The 12,425-nt window shown below is 46.8% G+C and overlaps 1 protein-coding gene across 1 annotated transcript in view; it reads left to right on the top strand.

The window, feature by feature from the left end:
• The window catches only part of ryr1b (ryanodine receptor 1b (skeletal)), a 261,073-nt gene extending 254,921 nt beyond the window's left edge, over nt 1-6,152 (top strand). The window contains exons 68-69 of the mRNA XM_038973731.1: nt 2,036-2,247; nt 4,213-6,152. Coding sequence (XP_038829659.1) covers nt 2,036-2,247; nt 4,213-4,326 — 326 coding nt within the window. The 3' untranslated portion in view covers nt 4,327-6,152. The remainder of the gene's footprint in view (nt 1-2,035; nt 2,248-4,212) is intronic.
• The last annotated feature ends 6,273 nt before the right edge of the window (nt 6,153-12,425 follow it).

Below are 12,425 nucleotides of genomic sequence, written 5' to 3'. Positions count from 1 at the left end.
CTACTGCTAGTGACTGACACTCTATCACATCACCCTACTGCAGAGTGACTGACACTCTATCACATCACCCTACTGCTAGTGACTGACACTCTATCACATCACCCTACTGCTAGTGACTGACACTCTATCACATCACCCTACTGCTAGTGACTGACACTCTATCACATCACCCTACTGCTAGTGACTGACACTCTATCACATCACCCTACTGCTAGTGACTGACTCTATCACATCAACCTACTGCTAGTGACTGGCACTCTATCACATCACCCTACTGCTAGTGACTGACACTCTATTACATCAACCTACTGCTAGTGACTGACACTCTATCACATCAACCTACTGCTAGTGACTGACACTCTATCACATCACCCTACTGCTAGTGACTGGCTGGTTGCTTGTTATATTCTCTATAATAATGAGGTACTGCTAGTGACTGACACTCTATAATAATGAGGTACTGGTAGTGACTGACACTCTATAATAATGAGGTACTGCTAGTGACTGGCTGGTTGCTTGTTATATTCTCTATAATAATGAGGTACTGCTAGTGACTGACACTCTATAATAATGAGGTACTGCTAGTGACTGGCTGGTTGCTTGTTATATTCTCTATAATAATGAGGTACTGCTAGTGACTGGCTGGTTGCTTGTTATATTCTCTATAATAATGAGGTACTGCTAGTGACTGACACTCTATAATAATGAGGTACTGCTAGTGACTGACACTCTATAATAATGAGGTACTGCTAGTGACTGACACTCTATAATAATGAGGTACTGCTAGTGACTGACACTCTATAATAATGAGGTACTGCTAGTGACTGACACTCTATAATAATGAGGTACTGCTAGTGACTGACACTCTATAATAATGAGGTACTGCTAGTGACTGACTATCACATCAACCTACCGCTAGTGACTGACACTCTATCACATCAACCTACCGCTAGTGACTGACACTCCATCACATCACCCTACTGCTAGTGACTGACACTCCATCACATCACCCTACTGCTAGTGACTGACACTCCATCACATCACCCTACTGCTAGTGACTGACTCTATCACATCAACCTACTGCTAGTGACTGACACTCCATCACATCACCCTACTGCTAGTGACTGACTCTATCACATCAACCTACTGCTAGTGACTGACACTCTATCACATCAACCTACTGCTAGTGACTGACTCTATCACATCAACCTACTGCTAGTGACTGACTCTATCACATCAACCTACTGCTAGTGACTGACACTCTATCACATCACCCTACTGCTAGTGACTGACACTCTATCACATCACCCTACTGCTAGTGACTGACACTCTATCACATCACCCTACTGCTAGTGACTGACACTCTATCACATCACCCTACTGCTAGTGACTGACACACTATCACATCAACCTACTGCTAGTGACTGACACTCTATCACATCACCCTACTGCTAGTGACTGACACTCTATCACATCACCCTACTGCTAGTGACTGACACTATATCACATCAACCTACTGCTAGTGACTGACACTCTATCACATCACCCTACTGCTAGTGACTGACACTCTATCACATCACCCTACTGCTAGTGACTGACACACTATCACATCAACCTACTGCTAGTGACTGACACTCTATCACATCAACCTACTGCTAGTGACTGGCACTCTATCACATCACCCTACTGCTAGTGACTGACACTCTATCACATCACCCTACTGCTAGTGACTGACACTCTATCACATCACCCTACTGCTAGTGACTGACACTATCACATCAACCTACTGCTAGTGACTGACACTCTATCACATCACCCTACTGCTAGTGACTGACTCTATCACATCAACCTACTGCTAGTGACTGACACTCTATCACATCACCCTACTGCTAGTGACTGACACTCTATCACATCACCCTACTGCTAGTGACTGACACTCTATCACATCACCCTACTGCTAGTGACTGGCACTCTATCACATCACCCTACTGCTAGTGACTGGCACTCTATCACACTGCTGTGTGTGTCCAAACAGGTTCTTCGGAAGACAACACATTTGTTTTCCCCGGGGGTAACAGTAATTGGGGTAACAACCGTAATAGGAGGGACTTGGACCGGTCCACTCTGTGTAACGGAGGTGACTCATCGCTCTCGGACCGGTCCACCCAGACAGACCCGGGGTTGTGGATGCCTGTGAGTGTGGACAAGAAGGGAAACCAGCAAGTTCTCCCTACAGAGAGAGACAGGGTAAGACCTGTCGTCAACACCAAATCAGACACAGCTCAGGTTTTTAAATTAACTATTTCACATGACCATGTCTGTCTGAAGCAGTCTGCCTGACCCTGTCTGTCTGAAACAGTCTGCCTGACCCTGTCTGTCTTAAACAGTCTGCCTGACCCTGTCTGTCTGAAACAGTCTGCCTGACCCTGTCTGTCTGAAACAGTCTGCCTGACCCTGTCTGTCTGAAACAGTCTGCCTGACCCTGTCTGTCTGAAACAGTCTGCCTGACCCTGTCTGTCTGAAACAGTCTGCCTGACCCTGTCTGTCTGAAACAGTCTGCCTGACCCTGTCTGTCTGAAACAGTCTGCCTGACCCTGTCTGTCTGACCCTGTCTGTCTGAAACAGTCTGCCTGACCCTGTCTGTCTGACCCTGTCTGTCTGAAACAGTCTGTCTGAAACGGTGTTGTGTTGTGACTCCCCACCCTCCCTCCCTCCCTCTCCCCAGGGCTGTGTTGTGACTCCCCACCCTCCCTCTCCCCAGGGCTGTGTTGTGACTCCCCACCCTCCCTCTCCCCAGGGCTGTGTTGTGACTCTCCACCCTCCCTCTCCCCAGGGCTGTGTTGTGACTCTCCACCCTCCCTCCCTCCCTCTCCCCAGGGCTGTGCTGTGACTCTCCACCCTCCCTCCCTCCCTCCCTCTCCCCAGGGCTGTGCTGTGACTCTCCACCCTCCCTCCCTCTCCCCAGGGCTGTGCTGTGACTCTCCACCCTCCCTCTCCCCAGGGCTGTGTTGTGACTCTCCACCCTCCCTCCCTCCCTCTCCCCAGGGCTGTGCTGTGACTCTCCACCCTCCCTCCCTCTCCCCAGGGCTGTGTTGTGACTCTCCACCCTCCCTCCCTCCCTCTCCCCAGGGCTGTGTTGTGACTCTCCACCCTCCCACCCTCCCCCCAGGGCTGTGCTGTGACTCTCCACCCTCCCTCCCTCTCCCCAGGGCTGTGCTGTGACTCTCCACCCTCCCTCTCCCCAGGGCTGTGTTGTGACTCTCCACCCTCCCTCCCTCCCTCCCCCCAGGGCTGTGCTGTGACTCTCCACCCTCCCTTCCTCTCCCCAGGGCTGTGTTGTGACTCCCCACCCTCCCTCCCTCTCCCCAGGGCTGTGTTGTGACTCTCCACCCTCCCTCCCTCCCCCAGGGCTGTGTTGTGACTCTCCACCCTCCCTCCCTCCCTCTCCCCAGGGCTGTGTTGTGACTCTCCACCCTCCCACCCTCCCCCCAGGGCTGTGCTGTGACTTTCCACCCTCCCTTCCTCTCCCCAGGGCTGTGTTGTGACTCCCCACCCTCCCTCCCTCTCCCCAGGGCTGTGTTGTGACTCTCCACCCTCCCTCCCTCCCCCCAGGGCTGTGCTGTGACTCTCCACCCTCCCTCCCTCCCCCCAGGGCTGTGTTGTGACTCCCCACCCTCCCTCCCTCCCCCCAGGGCTGTGTTGTGACTCTCCACCCTCCCTCCCTCCCCCCAGGGCTGTGTTGTGACTCTCCACCCTCCCTCCCTCCCCCCAGGGCTGTGTTGTGACTCTCCACCCTCCCTCCCTCTCCCCAGGGCTGTGCTGTGACTCTCCACCCTCCCTCCCTCTCCCCAGGGCTGTGTTGTGACTCTCCACCCTCCCTCCCTCCCTCTCCCCAGGGCTGTGTTGTGACTCTCCACCCTCCCACCCTCCCCCCAGGGCTGTGCTGTGACTCTCCACCCTCCCTTCCTCTCCCCAGGGCTGTGTTGTGACTCCCCACCCTCCCTCCCTCTCCCCAGGGCTGTGTTGTGACTCTCCACCCTCCCTCCCTCCCCCCAGGGCTGTGTTGTGACTCTCCACCCTCCCTCTCCCCAGGGCTGTGTTGTGACTCTCCACCCTCCCTCCCTCCCCCCAGGGCTGTGTTGTGACTCTCCACCCTCCCTCCCTCCCTCTCCCCAGGGCTGTGTTGTGACTCTCCACCCTCCCTCTCCCCAGGGCTGTACTGTGACTCCCCAGAGATTCCTTGGCTCCTCCATGCCCGCCTCCTTCCTGCAGGAGAAGATGGAGGAACTCAACTTGATCAGAGATAAGAGCAGAGAACCCGACTGAGCTGGGACACTGGATACACACACACACGGACGGACGGACACACAAAGACACACACACGGACACACACACACGAACGGACCGACGGACACACACAGATACACACGGACGGACAGACACACACACACACGGACGGACAGACACACACACGGACGGACACACACACAAACTCATACACACCCAGACATCAAATAAACTGGGTTTGTGTGGGCCGCGTTTGAGCCAATGGGTGTTTCTCAATATGCATCCTACCGCGCTCCACACTCTCAACCTCAAGAGAAAGTACTCAGGAGCACGAGTGTGGAGCGCGGATGCATAACACATAAAACTTTCCATTTGAGAAGCACTTCCCCTCTACTGTATTACCTCACGCTGCACCTCCCCAGTCACAGACCCTTCTTCCAGCCAGGACGATGACCACAATAGACGAAGATATACACAAAGCTAACTTTTACTTCATAATTATCAGCTAGATATATGTGAATCGTTGTAATCGAGCTAGCTAGTTAAACAGGAAAAAAATTAACAGAAACTAATGCTATGCAAAGTACAGTCGATGTCAGTTCTTTGTGGCTAGCCAGTTTGCCCTATTGATTTTCTATGGACTTCTTCTAACCAGGATAATGGCAATAGAGACGAAACAAGATATACACGAAGTCGATGTCAGTTCTTTGTGGCTAGCCAGTTTGCCCTATTGATTTTCTATGGACTTCTTCTAACCAGGATAATGGCAATAGAGACGAAACAAGATATACACGAAGCAAATGTTTTACTTCGTAACTATCGTAACTATCATAACATTCATAACTATGCTTGCTGTCTGGGGGTTTTAAGCTAGGTTTCTGTACATAACTTTGTGACATCAGCTGATGTAAGAAGAGCTTTATAAATACATTTGATTTGATTGCTATCTGTTTATCGTAATAATGTAGCTAACCAGATAGAATAACAGGCAACAAAACGACATAAACCAATGTTATCAAAAGGTAGATGTCGATTCATCGTGGGCAGCAAAGCTAACAATTATTTGTGGCTCTCTGGCAAGCTAACAGTAGTAGCTAGCCAGTTAGCTCCATTACGACCTCCACTACAGTGGGTACTGTAGGTAGGTAACCATGCCAAAATGGGCTGTATTTATTAACGTAGCAAAATATTGTAGTCAAGCAACATATGTGATGTGATTAGCTAACATTTAAATACCCGAGTCGCATTGTATTTTCTCTCGCTTCAGCTCAAATAATGTCAGCCATTGATTTTAATCAAATTTGTGTAATTTTTTTTATTTTATTATAAAATGTGTTTGCATCATAATTCTTTACTTTCTGTTGAAGCTTACATCGATGCATGCTTCAAAATATGTACAAACGGAGGACACGCACTCGAGAAGTGCCCTCCATGCACTGTTTCATATACTTTGATTTGGGACTCATTCTCCGACCCTCCTCTGCTACGGTATTATGGACTTTGATAAACACCCATTGATTCAACCAGTTTTTTTATTTTTTCGCCCCAGTGGTTTTCCTGATCATTTTCAAGTAGAGTTCATGTCCTTATTTTTTGGTTTTCTAAATATATATATACAGTGTATTCTAACTGTTATGTGATGTGTGATGTATTTTTTTAATTTCTGAACATTTCTGTGGTGCTAAGCTCTTTTCTTCAACACCAGGGCTGAATCCTAAATGGCACCCTATTCCCTATCTAGGGCACTACTTTGATCACTATTCCCTATCTAGGGCACTACTTTGATCACTATTAGATCCCTGGTCAAAGGTATTTTTAATTTTTCTTTTAACTAGACAAGTCAGTTAAGAAAAATTCTTATTTTCAATTACGGCCTAGGAACAGTGAGTTAACTGCCTTGATTTTTTACAGATTTGTACCTTGTCTGCTCGGGGATTTGATCTTGCAATCTTTCGGTTACTAGTCCAACACTCTAACCACTAGGCTACGCTGCCGCCCCAAGGTAGTGCACTAATATAGGCAATAGGGTGCCATTCCCCATAGGGCCTGGTCTAAAGTAGTGCCCTAGATAGGCAATAGGGTGCCATTCCCCATAGGGCCTGGTCTAAAGTAGTGCCCTAGATAGGCAATAGGGTGCCATTCCCCATAGGGCCTGGTCTAAAGTAGTGCCCTAGATAGGCAATAGGGTGCCATTCCCCATAGGGCCTGGTCTAAAGTAGTGCCCTAGATAGGCAATAGGGTGCCATTCCCCATAGGGCCTGGTCTAAAGTAGTGCCCTAGATAGGCAATAGGGTGCCATTCCCCATAGGGCCTGGTCTAAAGTAGTGCCCTAGATAGGCAATAGGGTGCCATTCTCCATAGGGCCTGGTCTAAAGTAGTGCCCTAGATAGGCAATAGGGTGCCATTCCCCATAGGGCCTGGTCTAAAGTAGTGCCCTAGATAGGCAATAGGGTGCCATTCCTCATAGGGCCTGGTCTAAAGTAGTGCCCTAGATAGGCAATAGAGTGCCATAGGGGACAGACCCTTGGAGATGGACCTCCAAGACTGCCTTAAAATCTTACAACAACCCGGTAGCATGGCGGGACATGATTTTAACGAACGCCAGTAGTGCAATCCAACACTACTGGCGTTCGTTAAAATCATGTCCCGCCATGCTACCGGGTTGTTGTAAGATTTTAAGGCAGTCTTGGAGGTCCATCTCCCTTAAACCCCCACCAAAATACACACACTGCCTTATCAAAGCTTCTACTGGACTGCTTCAGTGAAACTATAGTATCTAACGCCCTGTGATGTGACGATCGTTGTACTGTTGTAATTATGTTTATTCTCCTCTCTGCTCATCTCAGTTTAGAGTGTCCGTGTGTTTTTTTGAAAGGAAACACGAGGTGTGATTACAGGTTAACGATGTGTTATTGTCAAGGCCTACTGTACCGAGTCTATTCTGGGTCCCAAAGGGCACTCTATGCCCTATTACCTAGTCTGGAAAACTTGACCCTAGGCAACACAGGGACTTGGGTCTGGTTTCAATGATGGATTCTTTTGGCATTGAGGAACTACATCACTGGGAGGGGGGGGGGGGGATTTCTGGGGACCAAACAAACCACAAGACAGACATGAGGCTAGAACGTCACGATTCGAAACCAAAGTTTGCAGTGGTTTTAGTTCAGGTAGTTGATGCAGACTAGCCACTTGTGAAATGCACCCATTAAAAATAACCTACAAGACCTACATCTTTGCTAGTTCTAATTTATATTTTACTCAAGAGTAGTGACGTAGGTAGTGACACAATTCCTCTATGCTACGTAGGTAGTGACATAGTTCCTCTATGCTACATAAGTAGTGACATAATTCCTCTATGCTACGTAGGTAGTGACATAGTTCCTCTATGCTACGTACGTAGTGACATAATTCCTCTATGCTACGTAGGTAGTGACATAATCCCTCTATGCTACGTAGGTAGTGACATAGTTCCTCTATGCTATGTAGGTAGTGACATAGTTCCTCTATACTACGTACGTAGTGACATAGTTCCTCTATGCTACGTAGATAGTGACATAATCCCTCTATGCTACGTACGTAGTGACATAATCCCTCTATGCTACGTACGTAGTGACGTAATTCCTCTATGCTACGTACGTAGTGACGTAATCCCTCTATGCTACGTACGTAGTGACATAATTCCTCTATGCTACGTACGTAGTGCCGTAATACCTCTATGCTACGTAGGTAGTGACATAATTCCTCTATGCTACATAGGTAGTGACATAATTCCTCTATGCTACGTAGGTAGTGACGTAGTTCCTCTATGCTACGTAGGTAGTGACGTAGTCCCTCTGCTACGTACGTAGTGACATAATTCCTCTATGCTACGTACGTAGTGACATAATTCCTCTATGCTACGTAGGTAGTGAAGTAGGTCCTCTATGCTACGTAGGTAGTGACATAATTCCTCTATGCTACGTAGGTAGTGAAGTAGTTCCTCTATGCTACGTACAGTTGAAGTCAGAAGTTTACATACACCTTAGCAAAATACATTTTTAACTCAGTTTTTCACAATTCCTGACATTTAATCCTAGTAAAAATTCCCTGTTTTAAGAGAGTTAGGATCACCACTTTATTTTAAGAATGTGAAATGTCAGAATAATAGTAGAGAATGATTTATTTCACCTTTTATTTATTTCATCACATTCCCAGTGGGTCAGAAGTTTACATACACTCAATTAGTATTTGGTAGCATCGCCTTTAAATTGTTTAACTTGGGTCAAATGTTTCAGGTAGCCTTCCACAAGCTTCCCACAATAAGTTTTGGCCCATTCCTCCTGACAGTGCTGGTGTAACTGAGTCAGGTTTGTAGGCCTCCTTGCTCGCACACGCTTTTTCAGTTCTGCCCACACATTTTCTATAGGATTGAGGTCAGGGCTTTGTTATGGCCACTCCAATACCTTGACTTTGTTGTCCTTAAGCCATTTTGCCACAACTGTGGAAGTATGCTTGGGGTCATTGTCCATTTGGAAGACCCATTTGCGACCAAGCTTTAACTTCCTGACTGATGTCTTGAGATGTTGCTTCAATATATCCACATAATTTTCCCGCCTCATGATGCCATCTATTTTGTGAAGTGCACCAGTCCCTCCTGCAGCAAAGCACCCTCACAACATGATGCTGCCACCCCCGTGCTTCACGGTTGGGATGATGTTCTTCGGTTTGCAAGCCTCCCCCTTTTTCCTCCAAACATAACGATGGTCATTACCATCAAACAGTTATATTTTTGTTTCATCAGACCAGAGGACATTTCTCCAGTAAGTACGATCTTTGTCCCCATGTGCAGTTGCAAACCGTAGTCTGGCTTTTTTATGGCGGTTTTGGAGCAGTGGCTTCTTCCTTGCTGAGCGGCCTTTCAGGTTATGTCGATATAGGACTCGTTTTACTGTGGATATAGATACTTTTGTACCTGCTTCCTCCAGCATCTTCACAAGGTCCTTTGCTGTTGTTCTGGGATTGATTTGCACTTGCAAAGTACGTTCATCTCTAGGAGACAGAACGCGTCTCCTTCCTGAGCGGTATGACGACTGCATGGTCCCATGGTGTTTATACTTGCGTACTATTGTTTGTACAGATGAACATGGTACCTTCAGGCGTTGGACCAGACTTGTGGAGGTCAAAAAGAATTATCTGAGGTCTTGGCTGATTTCTTTTGGTTTTCCCATGATGTCATGCAAAGAGGCACTGAGTTTGAAGGTAGGCCTTGAAATACATCCACAGGTACACCTCCAATTGACTCAAATGATGTAAATTACCCTATCAGAAGCTTCTAAAGCCATGACATCATTTTCTGGAATTTTCCAAGCTGTTTAAAGGCACAGTCAACTTAGTGTATGTAAACTTCTGACCCACTGGAATTGTGATACAGTGAATTATATGTGAAATAATATGTCTGTAAACAATTGTTGGAAAAATGACTTGTGTCATGCACAAAGTAGATGTCCTAACCGACTTGCCAAAACTATAGTTTGTTAACAAGACATTTGCGGAGTGGTTGTAAAACGAGTTTTAATAATGACTCCAACACTCCAAAGTGTATGTAAACTTCCGACTTCAACTGTAGTTAGTGACGTGGGTCCTCTACGCTACGTAGGTAGTGACATAGGTCCTCTATGCAACGTAGGTAGTGACATAGGTCCTCTATGCTACGTAGGTAGTGACATAGGTCCTCTACGCTACGTAGGTAGTGACATAGGTCCTCTATGCAACGTAGGTAGTGACATAGGTCCTCTATGCTACGTAGGTAGTGACATAGGTCCTCTACGCTACGTAGGTAGTGACATAGGTCCTCTATGCTACGTAGGTAGTGACATAGGTCTTCTATGACTAAAGAGTCCATCATTGAAACCAAACCCTGGTCACGGTGTTACCTAGGCTTGGGTTTTCAACACTATCTACTAGCCATACAAAGTAGGGCTCTGGTCAAAATAATAACAATATATGCCATTTAGCAGGCTTTTTTTTTATATCCAAAGCGACTAAGTCATGTGTGCATACATTTTACATATGGGTGGTCCCGGGAATGGAACCCACTACCCTTGGCATTACATGTCTCTACCGACTGAGCTACAAAGGACCTATTAGGTAATAGGAATATTCTAGACATATCCTACGGAATAGGGAAGCATTTGGGAGGCACAGTACTAGCCGATGTGAAGACTATCTATGGGACCGGACTATATGTGTGTTAAATATGATAATTATTAAAGTATCTTTGTGGTTTTATGAAACGTTATATGAGTGATTCGTGACTACACACATGGACTCGTAGTGAGGAGCACAAGTTTATTAATTATGTTGAAATACTGATTTACAAATAATACATAAAACTACTTATAGTTTATGAATGGCTTATTAATGAATTATTTTATTGTATTATGTTACCACTTACCAGACAGAGACACAGTATATAAACATGTAAATGTGAAACTAAATCATTTAAACTTCAGTAATGAAACAGACAGCTTATTGGGTTCATTCATCTGTTGTACTGTTATCATATTATTATTGTTGTCCAATAAAAACACATTCTGACACAAAGTCAAACAACATTTTTACAAAACAAAAAAAAGGGTTGTTGCAATAGACAAAACAACTGATTGGCCAAACATTCTGCTGTCAGTGGACACACCAGAGGACAAACCAGTGGACAAACCAGTGGACACACCAGAGGACAAACCAGTGGACACACCAGAGGACAAACCAAAGGACACACCAGAGGACACACCAGAGGACAAACCAGTGGACACACCAGAGGACACACCAGTGGACAAACCAGTGGACACACCAGAGGACAAACCAGTGGACACACCAGAGGACACACCAGAGGACACACCAGAGGACACACCAGTGGACAAACCAGTGGACACACCAGAGGACAAACCAGTGGACAAACCAGTGGACACACCAGAGGACACACCAGAGGACACACCAGTGGACAAACCAGTGGACACACCAGAGGACAAACCAGTGGACACACCAGAGGACAAACCAAAGGACACACCAGAGGACACACCAGAGGACAAACCAGTGGACACACCAGAGGACACACCAGAGGACACACCAGTGGACAAACCAGTGGACACACCAGAGGACAAACCAGTGGACACACCAGAGGACACACCAGAGGACACACCAGTGGACAAACCAGTGGACACACCAGAGGACAAACCAGTGGACAAACCAGTGGACACACCAGAGGACACACCAGTGGACAAACCAGTGGACACACCAGAGGACACACCAGAGGACAAACCAGAGGACACACCAGAGGACAAACCAGTGGACACACCAGAGGACAAACCAGTGGACACACCAGAGGACACACCAGAGGACAAACCAGAGGACACACCAGTGGACACACCAGAGGACACACCAGAGGACAAACCAGAGGACACACCAGAGGACAAACCAGTGGACAAACCAGTGGACACACCAGAGGACAAACCAGTGGACACACCAGAGGACAAACCAGTGGACAAACCAGTGGACACACCAGAGGACACACCAGAGGACAAACCAGTGGACACACCAGAGGACACACCAGAGGACAAACCAGTGGACACACCGCAGATCATAAAATACTATCAACACCTTGAAAGCTCATCTGAACCGCTAATAAAAGTAAATATCTACCAGGACTAAAACAACATTACCAACCTCCAACGTTGACTGTTGTAAATAAAGTGTTTCTAATGAGCAGTATGTAAAGACAGCAGAGGGAGGAACCAGCGACACAGGGGGGAAAAAATGGTATTTTACTCCACTGCAAACAAACATGCTCTTATTTGTGTCCAGGACTTTAAATCTATAAACATTGAATGAACTAAAAAGGAGGTGGAGTTTGTGGACGGACGGACAGACTGCACATCCACATTCAGGCATAGTTCAGAGGAAGATGTTTCTCTACATGTCTGATCTACTCTACATGTCTGATCTACATGTCTGATCTACTCTACATGTCTGATCTACATGTCTGATCTACTCTACATGTCTGATCTACTCTACATGTCTGATCTACATGTCTGATCTACTCTACATGTCTGATCTACTCTACATGTCTGATCTACATGTCTGATCTACTCTACATGTCTGAT

This window comes from Salvelinus namaycush, chromosome 34 (assembly GCF_016432855.1).
Source record: "Salvelinus namaycush isolate Seneca chromosome 34, SaNama_1.0, whole genome shotgun sequence".
Classification (NCBI taxonomy): domain Eukaryota; kingdom Metazoa; phylum Chordata; class Actinopteri; order Salmoniformes; family Salmonidae; genus Salvelinus; species Salvelinus namaycush.
Note: the sequence above shows the minus strand (reverse complement) of the source record. Positions and strands in the feature narration are given on the sequence as shown.